General features: G+C 41.5%; 1 protein-coding gene across 2 annotated transcripts in view; it reads right to left on the bottom strand.

The window, feature by feature from the left end:
- Window positions 1-385: 385 nt before the first annotated feature.
- The window catches only part of TRPM3 (transient receptor potential cation channel subfamily M member 3), a 514687-nt gene continuing 498206 nt past the window's right edge, over window positions 386-16866 (bottom strand). For both annotated transcript variants that reach the window (XM_075597955.1, XM_075597963.1), the window contains one exon: window positions 386-14770. In XM_075597955.1, coding sequence (XP_075454070.1) covers window positions 13318-14770 — 1453 coding nt within the window. In that variant the 3' untranslated portion in view covers window positions 386-13317. The remainder of the gene's footprint in view (window positions 14771-16866) is intronic.

A 16866-nucleotide genomic window follows, 5' to 3' on the forward strand; every position in this document is an offset into this window, starting at 1 on the left:
TCTATTCAGTTATTATACGGTTTCACTCTTGAGAGATGTATTAAGCGCTTTTTTCTTGACTCTAGTAGCCACACTATCCTTACACATTTTTTTATTCTTAATCTGCGCGCTATTCTTTTAATCTTCTACTTCTAAACTTGGCTTGGTACACTTTGCAGTTAAATGAGTCGAATGATAGTGAGTCACAGTAGAAGGGTTCCTTAGGGGAGAGAGGATTTTTTTTAGATAAGCAAATAATATACTGCGCAATACATGAAGCAGCATCTTGTCCAAAAGTCAAACAATACCCTGCTCGTCATTTCCCTATTCTTTATTTCAATATTTGTGGTTATTTTACACAATGAATCACGGTCGCGTTGAGTACAAAAACACAAAACACTTGCAAAATAGTGAACCACATCCTTTTTATTGCAAAACAGTTGTAACATGAACGTCAGAAATCGCTACAGCGGTAATTTCTTATTTCTAAACACACGAGCTAAAAGTGCATTGTGAATCCAGTTAACCATTCGAAAGCAATTTCTCCGTAAAACATTTTTATATTTCACACAGTGATTCCATGAAGCAGTTTTACAACTGGTCAATGTTTCATTTAGAAATGGCACATGACTGCTGCGTGGAGTGACTGTATAAATACACACTGTATATCAACACAACAAACTACTAGAAATTATTGTTAAGGAATGTATTGAATTCAAACATCCTCTTGTTTTCCCTTTTCTTAAACAAGCTATTGCTCACTAGCTATGTATATAAATATAATTTAAATAAAAGTCTGTGAAATAGTATTGCAAACACTGTTCCAGACAGCAATAGCAGCAAATGTTCTCTTTGCGTGGGACATGGGGAATGTACACACCTTGAAACATTGGTTCGTGTTCAAGATCTCATTTCCCCCCACAAATACGAGCATGCTGGATCTTCCGACTACTGAGTATCCTAATGCATTTGTGACCCACACCGCGCTCTCTTAGCTGGTAGAAGGGCTAGGAATGCATTGTGCTTCTGGCCCCTCTGACAGCAAAAGGAATAAAGTCCCGAAAAATGGAAGTGTTCCAGGAATGTCAAATAAGATCATTTACTTGTGGGGGCAGTGAGGCCTTCAACGCCTTTGGTACCAGAGAGGTCTGCAATGCACAATGCAATGTATGAAGAGTTGAGGACCTCACTAGCGGAGAAGGGATTTACAAACGGCTACTTGTTTTCATTACACCGAGTTCTAAGTGTGTGGTTGCAACTGTATAAGGATACTATATACGCTGTATTGTACTGTATGTATTGATGTGCACGGGTATTTTTTTGGCCACACACATGACTTGCTGATTTACAGGTCAAGTGCCCGTGTTAAGTTAGATTCTGTATGCAAAATTCTAACACCTATGATATGCTGTAAATATGATGAAATGCAATTTTAGTATCAGTATTCAGTGTCCTGATTATTACTTGTTGTTCTAATAGCCCTATTGGTCCTGGGGAAATGTAGATCCATTGAAGGTTGTGATACATTTTAGGGGACCAACATAAGAGTTCTTCATAGATGAAATTACAGCGATCAGAGCTTTTGAAATTTCTTTCAGTAGGTTACTTCTTGAAGTGCCTACTTGAAGAAGAGACCTATGAGGCTCTCATTATTACATAGGATGTCTGGTCACACCCACAACCAATTTGTGTTCTTGTTGAACAAAGCATATTTGCAGACTCTGCATAAGTGTGATCTCTGTTGTATTGAAAGAGCAATACTAGAACAGAGAGTTGGTATATAAGATTAAGAAAAGGTTTTAAGTTAAACAAAAAATAAAAGAAAAAAAATGAAACCGGGCTTTGCAAAATATAGTGTAGATTTCGAGGGTTGCAATTCATGCAAAATTTGTTATGAAGACAGGGTGCTTATGAATGTAACCTTTTAATAATTATACATTGATTTGAATGTCTATATATATATATATATATATATATATGCAAATATAGCTGTATGCTCATCTGCATGTCTTAGGCAGGTCTGCAACCCCGCCTTTCCCCATTATCACCCAGCATACAGCACTTCCACTGCAGCAAGGGATTCTGGGAAATGACATGCAAATGAGCACACAGTGTCACTTTTTGCCTCAATAACCATTTTTAATATGGTTCCCTATATATATATATATATATATATATATATATATATATATATATATATATATATATATATATATATGTGTGTGTGTGTGTAGATGTAGAGGTATCTGTACCGTGTTATTCATTTTTTTTTGTACCATGAAAAAAATGTGTCCTTGATTCAGGGGAGCATCTGGAACTGATCAGTGGTTACCCGACCTCCGGAAACCCCGGCTCCCGATAAATTTGAGTTTTTTGTGTCAGTGTGTAACTACAGTACAAATATGATCACAGGGTCACCAGTAGGAAGTCGCAACGTCTTTCTATTGGTCGCTGGAGTGAGCTTGCCCCCACGGTCATATTCTGTTCACTGGGTAAGTATTATTGCCTGGTGGACAAAAACAGTTGTATGTTAGGAACCCGGGGGGGTAAGGGCACTATGAATCAGCTCAGAGGAACACGCCAGTCTACTGCCCGACTTGAACTATTGCACTTTTCTGTAGTGTCAGAGCCATCTTAACGCATGGGCACGCTGGGCAGTTGCCCGGGGCCCCACGAGCATAGGGGCCCCATGCTAATCTATGTACAGACCAGAATTTAACACTAATTTTCCGATCACCCGCCTCAACATTCAAATCTCCCGCTAACTTGGTAGAAGGAGAAAAATTACGACTTGTAGCGGAGAGTTGTCATGTCTGCACTGCATGTCTGGAGGTACCAATAAATATAAGTTTATTTTATCGATAATTTACATTTTTATTCCTGTGAGTGGTTGTGTAGGCAGGGCCCAGTGCACTGCTTTGTCCGGGGGCCTATAATGCTGTTAAGACGCCCCGTGTAGGGTGGGAGAAGAGCTTCTAACTTTTCCCAGGGTGAAAGACAGACAACTGCCATGCTATATAAAAAAAGAGGCCCAATATTTTAAAGGTCACACTGTATTGTTGGACTGTCCCCTTCCAGTTGATGGGATAATTCAGAACCTTTCTTTTAAAACGAAGGAGAAAATGTTTTCACATCGTATAAGACTGTGTGCTGTGCACAGCACTTAACATTAATGAGTAGTAAGTACTTTGCCAGAGTGAAACCAGTTCTTAACCTGAATCCAGGTCATCAAAAAATGTAGGCACATACATGCACACTCACACACACACACATGTTAATCTGAAAAATAAATATATTTATGTATATATATACTACTGTAAGATAAATCTCTTCTTTCCAAGGCTGCTACAGTGACATGCTTCATGAGGCTTCCATTTTGTTTGTATTTGTGCATTTCTGAAAGCGTTCCCATTAGATTTTGGGTGAAAACGCGGTGTACATAGCCAGTATTGTATAAGGTTAAAATAATGAAAGTGATAATGAACAGTACACTACAGTATATTTAATTGAAAGTTACATTAGAATAAAACAAAATCAGGGCCGGACTTAGGCTTTGCAGGGCCCAAGGTGGCATGTTGGCAGCGGGGCCCCCCTGTAAAAACAAACAAAAAAACAGGACTTACCTTAACGAGCGGCCCTCCTTCGGCAGTGTCACAGCGTCGTGTAATGTCAGCCATCATATGACGCCGTGACATTGCGTTGCCACGCTGCTAGGAGGCGGCCCGCTGTGGAGAAGGTACACACCCCGCACCCACCTCTCCGCCGGTCCGGGGGACCCGCGCTCCCTTCTCTCCTTCCTCCTGTCAGTGCCGGGATCCAACTTCCGACCAGAGGGGGGGGAGCCCCACACTCCCTCCTCCAGCTCCCCACTCTGGTCAGGTGGAAGTTGGATACCGGCGCTGACAGGAGGGGGAGGAGGAAGCACGGGGCCCAAGGCGGCCGCCTCGCTCTAAGGTCGGCCCTGAGTCTGCTGCTGAGATCACTCTATTTTGCTCGCTACATGTTAGGATACTCCGGATCCATGTATAAAAGTACCCAAAATTGTGCTTCAGTGCACAGCAACCTTGTTTTACATTTTCAACCACTGTAGCTTCTGCATCTTGAAGCTTATTCATCGTGTTTCTTTCATCTGATGCAGAATGTTAAATGACTGTAATCTGAATGATTTCACACAAACTTGCGCGTTTAATATACTTTCTAACGAGAGACCGAAATATCAATAAAACAACAAAGCTGAATCATACGAAGTAAAGTAATGGGCGTCATGGTACTGTATGCTGTGTGCGATCATGTTCAGTGTTCTGCACTGCTACATCCTGTGATGTCAGCAGGAGAGGGTGTTTGAGAGGGTGTGACTTTAATATAGAGTTTCTATTTAAAGCTGAGTTTCTCTAGCAGTGATGTATCAACAGCATTCAAAGTATCTATGCTGCGAGATAGTTTATGAGACATTGGGGGTTATTCATTAAACTGCAATAGTGCTGAACAAAGCACCATTGCAGTGATTTTCAACTGGGTTTCCGCGAGTACCCCACAGAGGTTCCACGGTCACCAGGGGGGGAGAGCTATCCCAGACCTGGCGATGCGGCAGCACCCCCCACATAGCAGTGATCCGGCGGCTCCCGAGCTCAGCAATAGCAGCCGCCCGGTCACTGCTATCTTTCCTCTCGCTGCTTCTGCGGTCAACTTCCAGCTGACAGGAGGGAGAGGAAGCATCGGCAAGGGCTCTCAGCACAGGCTCCCTTAAAGAGACAGTGTGTCTGTGTGGGGGAGGGTGAGATAGAGTGTGTGTGTCTGTGTGTGGGGGAGGGGGAGAGAGTGTGTCTGTGTGTGGGGGGGAGAGAGTGTGTGTCTGTATGGGGGAGGTAGAGAGTGTGTGAGAGGGGTAGTGTGGGAGTGTGTGTGTTGGTGTCTGTGTGTGGGAGAGGGGGAGAGAGAGTGTGTCTGTGTGGGAGAGAGAGAGTGTGTGTATGGGGGAGGTAGAGAATGTGTGTGTGAGAGGGGGGGAGTGTGTGTGTGTGTGTGAGACAGAGGGGCAGTGTTTGTGAGTGTGTGTGTAAGTGAGAGGAGGGGGAGAGTGTGTGTGTGTATAGAAGAGATAGGGAGAGTGAGCATAAGGGAGAAAGTGGGGGAGAGTGTGAGGGGGGAGAGACATAAGAGATGAGCAGGGCGGGGCGAGAGACGGGGGTGGGGGTTGGTGTGCCACAGAATTTGGCAATCGAATTCTGGAGTAACTTAACAAAAAAAAAGGTTGATAATCACTGCACTATTGCATGGAAACTCCGGTTGACGTCAACTGGAGTTTAGTGCTCTGATTGGCACCATCACAGTTTAATGAATAATCCCAATTGTAAGTATCTGCCCTTGAGGTTGAGCTATGTTATGTGAAATTACATTGAGGTGTATGGTACCTGGAAACTTCCTGTACCATAAACAACATCACCAAAGTGGCGGCATGGCAGCCTCCAGCTACACTTTCTAAAAATGTTTGTAACATATTCTTTAGGAAAAAAGATGGAAAAGTTATTAAGTGTTTTTTTGGTTACATAAAAAAGAACCAGAGGGGTACTTAAAATGAGGCGAAGCTTACCTTTAGCCAGAGTGTTTTATGCCACAAAATCAATGTAATATGCGTCTCTTAACTCATCCCTAACTCCTCCTATTGATACTCTCTAAATTGCAAGCTGTACCTCACACAGGGGTGGGACACTCCAGTCCTCAAGGGCCACCAACAGCTCAGTTTTTCAGGATATCCCAGCTTCAGCACAGGTGGCGCAATCAGTGGCTCAGTCTTCGACAAAAGCAGGGCTATCTTGAAAACCTGACCTGTTGGTGTTCCTCCCTAACCTAACAGCTAAAAAGAGGAGGAAAGGTTGCAAATTCCTCTTTGCTAAAACAATGTGAGAAGACAGAAGGTAAGTTATTTTATTTCTTAACCGGACACAGAAACGGCAAGCAGCGCAACAGTAAAATGGTAACTCCTACAGCAGCCCAAAGAAACTCATACATTAACAGACACCGGACCAGAGATAGACCTATTACTTTAGTTATCACAGCAGATGCTAATGCCAATTATTGACTATGGAGACATAGTATATGGCTCGGCTCCTCAAACCCACCTTAGCAAACTTGACACCCTCTACAATTCAATTTGTCGTTTTGTTCTCCAATGCAACTACAACACACATCACTGCGAAATGCTCAAAGAACTAGATTGGTCATCACTAGAGTCTAGGCGCAAAGTTCACCTTTCCTGTCTCACCCTCAAATACTTTCTGGGCAAGCTACCCAGCTACCTGAACAAGCTCCTCACCCCTACCACATGCAGTACCTATCACCTGAGATCAGACTCCAAAAGACTATTCATGGTCCCAAGACTCAACAAAGTATCCGGACGTTCCTCCTTCTCCTTCCGTGCACCCCAAAACTGGAACAACCTACCAGAGACTCTCATATCCACCACCAGCTTAAGTTCTTTCAAATCTAAGGCTGTCTCACACTTTAATCTGGTCTGTAACTGTTTCATACGCTCATAATATATATTTTCTTTAACTGTGCATGCAATGTCTTGTATATAAATGTATACCTTGTTCATTTATGTAACTGTATTTGTAACCATGTATTATTTGTTTTACTCTGTGCCCAGGACATACTTGAAAACGAGAGGTAACTCTCAATGTATTACTTCCTGGTAAAATATTTTATAAATAAATAATTGTGAGAGAATAATGTGCTGTAATCCAACGTATGCAAGATAAGTGCATACCAACAAGTAGCACGGTTAACAATACAATCTAGTCCTGTAGGAAAATATTTGCCAAATTCTTCACTCCTCCCATACATGAACAGTAGATGTAAACAAGAAGGTCTTTAGAATCAAAATACTATATGGATCTATTTTTAGCTTTCGGTACGTATGTTTTATAGCCCTTTCCATAACATGCTAATTTATCTTTCAAACCCCGGCAGCCCACGTGTCACAACTCATAGTGGCTTACTGAGGTACTAAGAGCCACATTCACATTCTCTCTGGGGCTAAGGATAAACAGAAGTGGCCATTACAATTAAACCCAGTATCTCTTTGTGTATACAGTATATTCTAACCTCTGCAACCAGTGTTTGGCTTGTAATATAGTGCGCGCTGGTGCGTCGCGCGTGCACGTGGCGCAGGCGGTTCGTTTGTAGAGGGTAAGCGGTGACACGTGTGGCTGGGGGGCGTGGCTATGACATCACAGCGCTAGGCCGCGCTGTGATTGGTTCATAGCGTCACATGGCGCTGCGACAGCGCGGAAATACAATTCTCTTGTACTTTCTCTGGTCTGCCGCGCCACCGCTCACGGCCGTGAGCGCGCGCGTCTCGACTATATCAACGTCAGCCTCCCACAGTCAATTGTAAAGGACGCGCACGCACGGTAGCGCAACAGGGCGCTCTACATTACAGCTTTGCCTGGGTAGGAGCATGAAAAGGAAAGCATTGCTCTACTTACCTTTGCCCAATCTATATATTTTGGCCCATTTTAATAGAGAATCCAATGCCTACAGTATGTAGGGTAACTCTGAACACGTACATGAAACAAGGGCCGGGCTCTTACAGTATTGAACCCTTTCGCTGCCCGGCGGGTCCTGCAGTGCAATGTATTGCAGGCCCTCTGACAGCGAACAAGATTATTCATTTTTTTTTTTTAATTATGGCTAATCTTGATACATAAAGCAAACACCACACTACTCATCGTAGCATCGTTTTTGAGAAATCTGTCTGACAAATACCGAGTGTCCATACTCTGTATTATAAAAATAAAGTTTTACTCCATGCAGTTTTGCATTTCCAAAGTCAGCCTCTGTAATAGTTGGTACTGTCACTGACCCATTTCAATCGGCTACTAGACCAATTGGCCTTTTCGACTCTCACATAAAGCCGTGACGTCATTCATTGCGGTTTCCTATTGGCCAGTGTGACCGGGAGATTTAAACTTCAAAGGGATACCTGCACCCGCTACACAGGTAAGTATATCTGGGTGCATGGGGGCCCTGGAGCTGAAATTAACACGTTACTGCTGCAAATCTGGAATTCAAATTAAACAAAAAATAATGGAAACGCTATGCAGACTGTTCTGTTTCTTTAAAGCATCAATTCCCCGCAACACCCCTTCCCCCCCCCTTTAACCAGGGGTTGCTTTGGAGCTTAACTACGCTATTTTTAGCTTCGCCGACCCCTCAGTTCTCCAGATTCGTACCGGGGAAATTATCGTTATTACTTCCTTTTTTTTAAAAGGGGTTTTAAATGGCCGTCCGGTAGTAAGCCACAGTTTATGATGTTGCAGCTTTTTATTAGCCTGCGATTTGGCAGCCATTTTGTTTCCCCTGAAGAGAAATGTGAATACAGTAACTTCACGAGTAAGTATCTCAGGTTACCCCGGAGCTAAAAATAACGTGGTTCAGCTTCCATCCTGAGGGATACTGGGGGTTATGTGTTAAATGTTACAACTGGAGTATTGCACCCAAAACAGGTACAAATATAATTATTTTGACGCTGCATCACCTTTCTTGTCTTGTGACAGTGAGCATTTTGGGGAGTGGTTATAGGAGGATTTGGGGCAGGGGATAGTCAGCGCCATATTGTAATAAAAATAAAAGGGAGAGGGAGTGGCTCAGTGAGTAAATACACTGACTGGCACTGAGTTTGAAGCAGAGGAACCTGGTTCAATTTCTGGTGTCAGCTCCTTGTGACCTTGGGCAAGTCACTTTATCTCCTTGTGCCTCAGGCACCAAAAACATAGATTGTAAGCTCCACGGGGCAGGGACCTGTGCTTGCAAAATGTCTCTGTAAAGCGCTGCGTATAAATAGCAGCACTATACAAGAACATGCTATTATAATTATTATTATTATTATTAAAATGCCTCCCAATTTGCACTGAAAACTAATCAATTCCTTTTTGTCGGCATCAAATAAACCCACCAGGTCCGAAGTAACTCTATTTTTTTTAACAGATCTGCTCCATATATAGGAAACAAGTTAACAAGCTTCATCCGTCTGCTACTGGCGCACATCTAAGGATGAGCATAATATTTGCGTCATTGTTTGGGAGCATGTTGCTCATCTTTATACTCTACATACAGTATCCCACAGTGCCTTTGAAATGGGGGTGAACCTGATGTAAATCCCAGTGTAAACACCTTGTAAACACTGGCCAAGTCAACTCCAGCCATAGTCACTAAGGAGTCTTAAGGCACCTTCAGGTGTTGGAAGAGACCTTACAGCCCACTCTAGATTGTTAGCTCTCACAAGCAGGGCCCTCATTACCTTTTGTATGTGTTTGCCCTTGTCCTTATTGGGCTTGTCATTCTGTTTGTCATTTATATCACATTGTTCTCCCATATGTTGGCACGTTATAAATAAATGATAAAAGTATTAATAACTATTAATAATAGTAAGTTGTCTTTAAACGCACGTGGCAAAAGGCTGCTCAGTTAATATGGGATTGTATCTCCTTTTACCGTCAGGCACTGAAATTAGAGTGTAAGCTCTGCATGATGGGCTTATTGTGCCTGGAAAATGCTATATATTGTGCTATATACATAGCATTGTAGAAGAAAACATATATCATTCTTTTTATGCTGCGGTATATAAGAGACATTTGCTTGTATTTTATTGGCTTCAGGAAAGGTAAGAAATGGCTGCAATTTCTTCCCCTGAAAAGTACTGTTATTTCCTGTGTCTTACTCACTTTTGTTAAGAATTGCAACAAAAAATGTGGGAATATGAAGTGTGGATATTGTATTCTATTTCTGTTTAAGTTTTGTATACGTACAACTGTATACAATTATCCATTTTTAATTGCCAATTGTCGTAACCAAACTTCAAGAATAATTTTGTAATATCCAACTTTTTCCATATGTACTAGATTTTAACGGTGACCAATAAGCTACCCAGCGGCCGCATGCCGCCTGCGAGGGCTTCGGCACTAACCTCTGGTCGCCCCAACCCGTGGCCGCAGCATCCCGCTCTCCCAGTCTTCCTAGTGCAGAGAGTGTGGAGATGTTTTTTCCCGCAGATCGTAGCTTCTCCCTGCTCCCAGAGCTGATTAATGACTGATTGATACTGTTCTGTCCCGCTCCTCTCCTGTGCTAATCGCTAGTTCCCACTGGAAGAAGAGGAGTGGGACAGGTTTCATCAACATTAAGCAGCTGACTGCAGGAGGCAGGGAGAAGTGCCTACGATGTGAAGCATATGTACATGTACACACACACACACACACACACACACACACTATACTGTGTTCAGAAAAAACGGGACCCCATTTATTTTTCGGCATATCTTGCAGAAGAATCACTACATTTTCATCAAAATTTGAGCAATTATAGGTCTGTCGCAGTAGACTATTTAAGAATTATTTGATAATCGAATAAATATTATTTGAAATTGTTGATGGGATGATGACCAGAAACTGGCGATTTTGTTTTGCGGATTTGGATTCGCCGCGGCTCGGCCAGTTTCTTTGGTCCACGGATTTCCGTGGATCAGTGTAAAAAAAATTATTTTTTTTGACATCGATAATCCATCAGCGGATTCCACAATCTTTTGATGGATTTTAAGAATCGATTCCATGGATTGGATTCTTGAATCCATCAGCGGATTGCAGAATCCGTGCATGGATTGTTAAAATTCCCCTGCGGATTGTATCCAGTGGCGGTTTTGGATTCATCCGCATGGATTGAAACTGTAGCAATCCGTCGGATTTTACATCGCGGAACGGATTGTGAATGGAAAACTCTGGAAAATCCGGGAAACAGATTTGGACTGGTTCGCCCATCTCTCAAGATGACCTCATCAAGTGCTGTGACAAAATTGGGTTTAAAAGAAAAAGAAGATAAACAAAAGATAGAGAACCCTAATGCGACATCCAACATGACAAATCATATAGTTAAATACTTATCTGTTTTTCTTTCATAAGTTGAGGGTCACTTAGTGAAATTCTTTGGCCACAGCATTGTAAGCTTGCAGACCACGTCAAGGTGTGCCCTCTTTCTGCAAGTCCTAGCACTATCTTTGTAAACGTTCTCTTTACCTCTCTAATTTGATGTAGAAGTCTTAATAGACTGGTCACCATTCACAGCTCCATCTCAGGACTTGCCATTTAAATGTGGGCAGGGCAAGCTTGGAAACAGAGAGGAGGTCACACATTTCCAAACAATTGTTTACCAATTTAAATAAACACACAGCCCCAGTAAACTCAAACCCAGGCGGCTCCTCCCTGTTTCCAAGCTTGCCCTGCCAACCTTTAAATAGCAAGTCCTGAGATGCACGTATGAGAAAAGAAACAGATAAGTATATACCTATATGATTGGTCATGTTGGATGTAGCATTGGGGTTCTCTGTGTTTTGTTTATACATTGTCACATACCCAGTAGTATTCCTTTTGACATAAAAATATATGGCGAGGTGGGTCTGAGTTTGAGCTTACAGGTTGTGTGTGTAGCAAAGAAGATAAGCACGTTATAATATGCTTGAAACTGAGTAAGAATTATGGTCCAAAACGCTTACATAAATTGTGTCCGGATAAATGATGGTCGCTAGGAGGACTAAAAAAAACAATTAGTAAAACAATGTATCGTTGATGAGTGGGACCTGCAGGATCAATGCGTTATCGATTATGCAATCAGACAGTGGCATTCTTGTCTTCGTGCGTGCGTTTCAGCAGGAGGAGGACATTTTGAACCCACACTTTGAACTCAAACTTTATAGTAATCTTAGTGTTTCAGATCAGATTACAACAGTTTAACACAAATTTACGAGCTGCAAAGAAAAAACTCCAATTTCTCATTTAATGAACATGAACCTACCGCAGTGTATCTGGTGCTTGTTAAAATACAGTAGTAGAGTGACATACAATTTTTAGTTACCATCAGTTGACTGCCTACATTGTGCTTCTTATATAGTGCTAATCTACAAAATGAAAGGTGTCCCTTTTTTCCTAAACACTGTATATGTAATGTGTGGCCCTTTAGAAGGCTATGTGGCTCTTGAAGTTTATCATGTTCCTCATTACTGCTTTAAGGAACGGTTTTCTGAAGGGGTTATTCCATTTTTTTACAACAGTCTCGATGGTTCTTAATTCTCCACCTTCCAAAAAAGGTATTAATCTAATTGTAAATTTCACGTGGAGTGTCCAGTTAATCATTTTTCTCTTATTCATCTTTCCTGTGGTAACAAATTGGATCAGTCAACACAACAATATATTTACATTAGGTATCATCAACTACAGTGCTGTATGAAACATTTTGACCGTATATATATATATATTTGAACTGCAAAGTAATCACCACTTGCTCATATGTTCCTGTTTTGGTAATAGGTGCAAAGTGCCGGCACAGTATCAAATAAATAGTAAGAATAATCTGGCTGTGATTGTAGAACATAGAATATAATAATATTGATAAACACTGAAACAAAACAGTGGAAGCAGCCATACCACACCTTTCTTACGAAGCATATCAGCATGTTATTTTCATCGCTGGTCTCAAAACATGCATTTACTGAAGCAACGGCATTGACAACACGAGGTAAAAAAATAAATATATAACATGAAACTGTTAAATTACATTCATCCTGAGCTTGCTCAACTGTGCTGGAATGCCCATTAAAGACAAGAAACCTTTTCTTGGGAGGGGGAATATTTTCTAGATAAATTCTTTTCTTGTGTAGTTAGCAATACAAAAGGCATTTCTTTCCTTCAGTCAAAAAAGATGAACAGTTGTGTGGCACTGGAAATTAACACAGAAGAGACAGGTCAATAACCCTAATCCTATTGTCTTGTGTGTTCATCACCCATAATCGATCAAAGTGTTGCTGGCATAGCAGGTCTCAGGATCTGAGACCTCTTGTTGTGGAATATATTCAACAAGATTGAGAGGCTTCTTACCAGAGGAATTAGTACTTTTTGTGTGTGTTACTGTAATATCCTCTTTGTGTGTGCCCGTTTAAAAAAAAAAAAAAATGAAAATTCCCAGGAAGTTAAAAAGATACTATTCAGTGAGCTGAGCTTTTCAACTCACACAAGCCAAGAAAAATCTTGGAGAGATGCTTGTACATTTTTTCATGACTAAAATACATCCCCATTACCATACATCCTTGTCTCAGCCATCAAGTGCAAATGCCACTCCATTCAGGATCAGCACGCTTGTCATTTGACAGACTCAACAAAGTTATAGGCTGACCAGTGTCAGCAGTGGCATTTACCCAATGTTCCACATTGTGAGGCCATTGTATTGTCATAGAAAATGCTGTGGGCAGTTAACTGTTTAACCTCTCCTCAATACACTTAGCAAATTGTTCTAGGTCTAGCTGTGCTTGCTTTCAAAGCTACGGAAGGCCGCTGTTCTTGAAAGTCTTCTCATGGACAGGTTATCCCCTCGACTCTCTGGCCTGGATGACTTACTCCTTTGGAATGGATTTCTAAGGCTTGCAGTGTTACGCTGCCTATCAAGTTTATCACTTATTGAATAGCTTTTCGTGGTGTGTGCATACATCACATTGGGTTCCTCTGCAGAGTAACTGTTTGCACGCTCCATTTTTGGAAGCAATATGTTATTAGACAGTGTTCTGGATGTGGAACCTTCTTGGGCAGATAAAGAGGTCGCTGTACTCTTGTTTTTAACTTCTGCTTCATTATCTTCGTTATCTGAACTTGGGTGACGGAGCTCAGCCTCTCTCTCTGGGTGACAGCAGCTTATTTCTTCCACTTTCTCTCTAACACACCCTGGAGATGTAGACCGCTCTGCAGTGGCCTGTGGGGTATTGCTGACACACCTTGTATCGATACAGTCTGTAATACTTGTATACTCTGCAGTCTTTACAGGTACACCGAGATTGTTGTAGTAACTCCGAGAGGGAGAAAACATAAAACTCTGGGATTTCACTATGGGTGTTTCTTCTAGGATAAAAGGTGTAGTGGCCAGGAAGCGACTGCTTTTTGAGCGCTCTAATGTATGGTGCACATGAGGGTCTGTCTCCCAGGGGTTTTGGCTGGCTGGAACATTTGTGGTTTCTAGAGGATTTGCACTTATATCCATTGGTGTGCTTTCCTCATAACTAGGATTCCTGCTACAACTCCTCACACAATGATTTGCGGAGCTGCATCCTCGGCCTCCTGAACTAGCTGAAGCTATGTCAGACATGTGAGCCCCACCAAAGGCTACATTCATTGAGCTGCCTCCAGGTTCTAGACTCAAGTGTGCCTCATCCATGGCTGAAACATATATGTCTATGCAAGATGAAGGCCTCCTTGAGTCTGAGGCAACTGACAAAGACTTATGGGGGGAAGAAGGAGGTTTTGCATCTTTCGATATAGAGTGAGAGCTTGTAGCTCTCTGCAGACATAAGTTCCTTTCCTTATAAAAACCTTCCAGCTTTTCAAGACCATTTTTGTCCCTCAAATTTGTTGCATAAAAAGAGTGACTTCTCATTCGGGGCATAAGTGTTGGGGAGGTAGGAGACAAAGGCTCTTCTCCTACGGGATCTATGATGTCATGGAGCTTGTAGTTATTCCCTTCTTGACTGTTGAAACTGCTCTGTCTTATAATATATGCTGCATCTGTGCAGTCCGAAGAGGTCCTAGACCTCGCTTTACTGGTCTCTCCCCTTTCAACCCCAGCAAGTCGTTCCATTGCTGTAGCCATTCTGCCTAGCATTTCCTCTAACTGAGCAAGTCTGATATCCACTGTCTGAAGGGAGGCCTTCATAAAATGCTCTCGCTCATTCACTTCCTCCAGCCGCATGGACATGTTCTCCACCCTGTAAATGAACAACAAATTGGGGATGTTTAGTTGTGCATATTAGCACCGTACAATGTCTATCTTCTGGGTGCTACAGTGACGCATTCTAGCCCATTCGTTTCCAGTGTGGCTGACAAAGCATTGATTTGTAAAATTGGCCAACATTGTAAAGAGCTGAGCGCCTGCTTGGCGCTATAGAAGTAAAGATGTGCACACATAAAATGCAATGTTGGCCCCTGTGATAGTGCATTATTAAAAATGCCACTTAAAAATATTGCAGGTCAAGCGTTTGCATCTTAAGTGAAATAATGACAATTGAACACATTTGCAATAAAAAATGTTGTAGCTTATAATATTTAGGATGTTTAATGGCATACTTTAATTGTAACCAACTTTCGCAGATTCAATTGACCGTAGATGCAGAGCAAACTTCTGTCTATAAAAGCTTTGTTTATAAGTATAAAAAACAATCAAGTTATAATTTTATATCATAGTGGGTAAGCGCTAGATTTGCATTCTTAAGAAAATATATAGCTTGAATACATTTTTGTTTTCCTGTATGACCATTAGACCTGCTAATACTATTAACTGATTTGGCCTATTTATTTCCATATGGTATTTGCAAACTGAATCTTAGGGGCACATCAAGTGCAAGTCCGGGCTATCCCAACCATTCTAGTCAATGGGAACAGGTGCGTTAACCCACACCGGCACTTGATGCATGATAGAGAATCAGAGAAGAGGAGGAAACATCTCAAGTTGTGCCTGAGATAAAGAGCCCAGTGTATAAGGGTTGCAATAGTGCAGAAACACAGCTTTGGTTTATGGCAAAGCAGTAGATATGGGCCCAGATCCACAAAAGGTTGCTAAGCTTTACAACGACTTTACTCCCATTCATATGAATGGGAGTAACGGCGTGTCAAAGCGTGGCACTATTTTGTGGGTTTGGGCCATTGTCTGTACTATTATAGCATGGAATATATAACAAGCAATACCATAGGCCAATATTACCATTAAATCCTAGGGAAGTCTATGGCTCTGTGATATGCTTTATTTATTTATTTTTTTAAATCACTTGGGACAGTCTCAGAGTACAGTAAGCACGTACATTCGAGCAGTGATCCCCCATCCAATAAAAAAAAAAAAATATATATATACATACATTATATATATATATATATATATATATATATATATATATATATATATATATATATATATATATATATATATATATATATATATATATAAACAGTATATATATAATTTTTTTTTACAGAATCAGAACTGGTGATCCTCAGGAACTGAACCTGGATATTATGAGCTCCGGGTACCTCACAGTTCCCAAAATATTGACGTTTTGATGTGCCGATGCTTCTGGTCCATTTTTAGAAACTAATATGGCCTTCAACCAAGCCCCACGGGCGAAACGAAGCCGCAATGTCATCACATGACACCGCTGCTTCCTATTGGGTGACACCGGCAGCCATATTTGATTTCACTTTCATTTTAACACGTAAATCTCAGGAAGCAAGGGGTCCCCAGAGATCAAAATCATGCAGTTAAGCTCCCGGAGGAAAAAAAAAAAACTTATTCCAAAAAGGGGGATTGCTGTTTTAAAACAGACAGCTTTGGAGTAAAAAAAAAAGGAGCTATCCTTTCTCCCCACATACAAACTTCAGCCTTTAACATAAAAATACCAATAATACTACAGCTCAACTCCCTTATAACGCTGCGCTTGGGGTCCAAAGAATCACATTGCGCTATAAGCGGATCGCATTAGAAATAATGTACAATTGTGTGCATTGTACAATAAAGTATTTAAGGTACCAATAATCGTGTTGTAAAGTATTCATAAATACGAAAATTGGGAACCACGCTTGCATCGCGTTATAAGCGGATTCGCGTTGTAACGGATCGCGTTATAACGGGGTTGAGCTGTATATACACCTGGGAAATTAAATAGCTGTATATAACAAACATATGTAGCAAGGGTTATTGCTCCCACTGGTGCGTAAAGGTGCGATAGTCTGCGAAAACCTATGGAAACGTTGCAACATTCTGTGTTATATGTACTGTAGGTGAAATAAAGATTGTAACACTACAGTACATCTG

The sequence above is a fragment of the Ascaphus truei genome, chromosome 1 (assembly GCF_040206685.1).
Source record: "Ascaphus truei isolate aAscTru1 chromosome 1, aAscTru1.hap1, whole genome shotgun sequence".
Taxonomy (NCBI): Eukaryota; Metazoa; Chordata; class Amphibia; order Anura; family Ascaphidae; genus Ascaphus; species Ascaphus truei.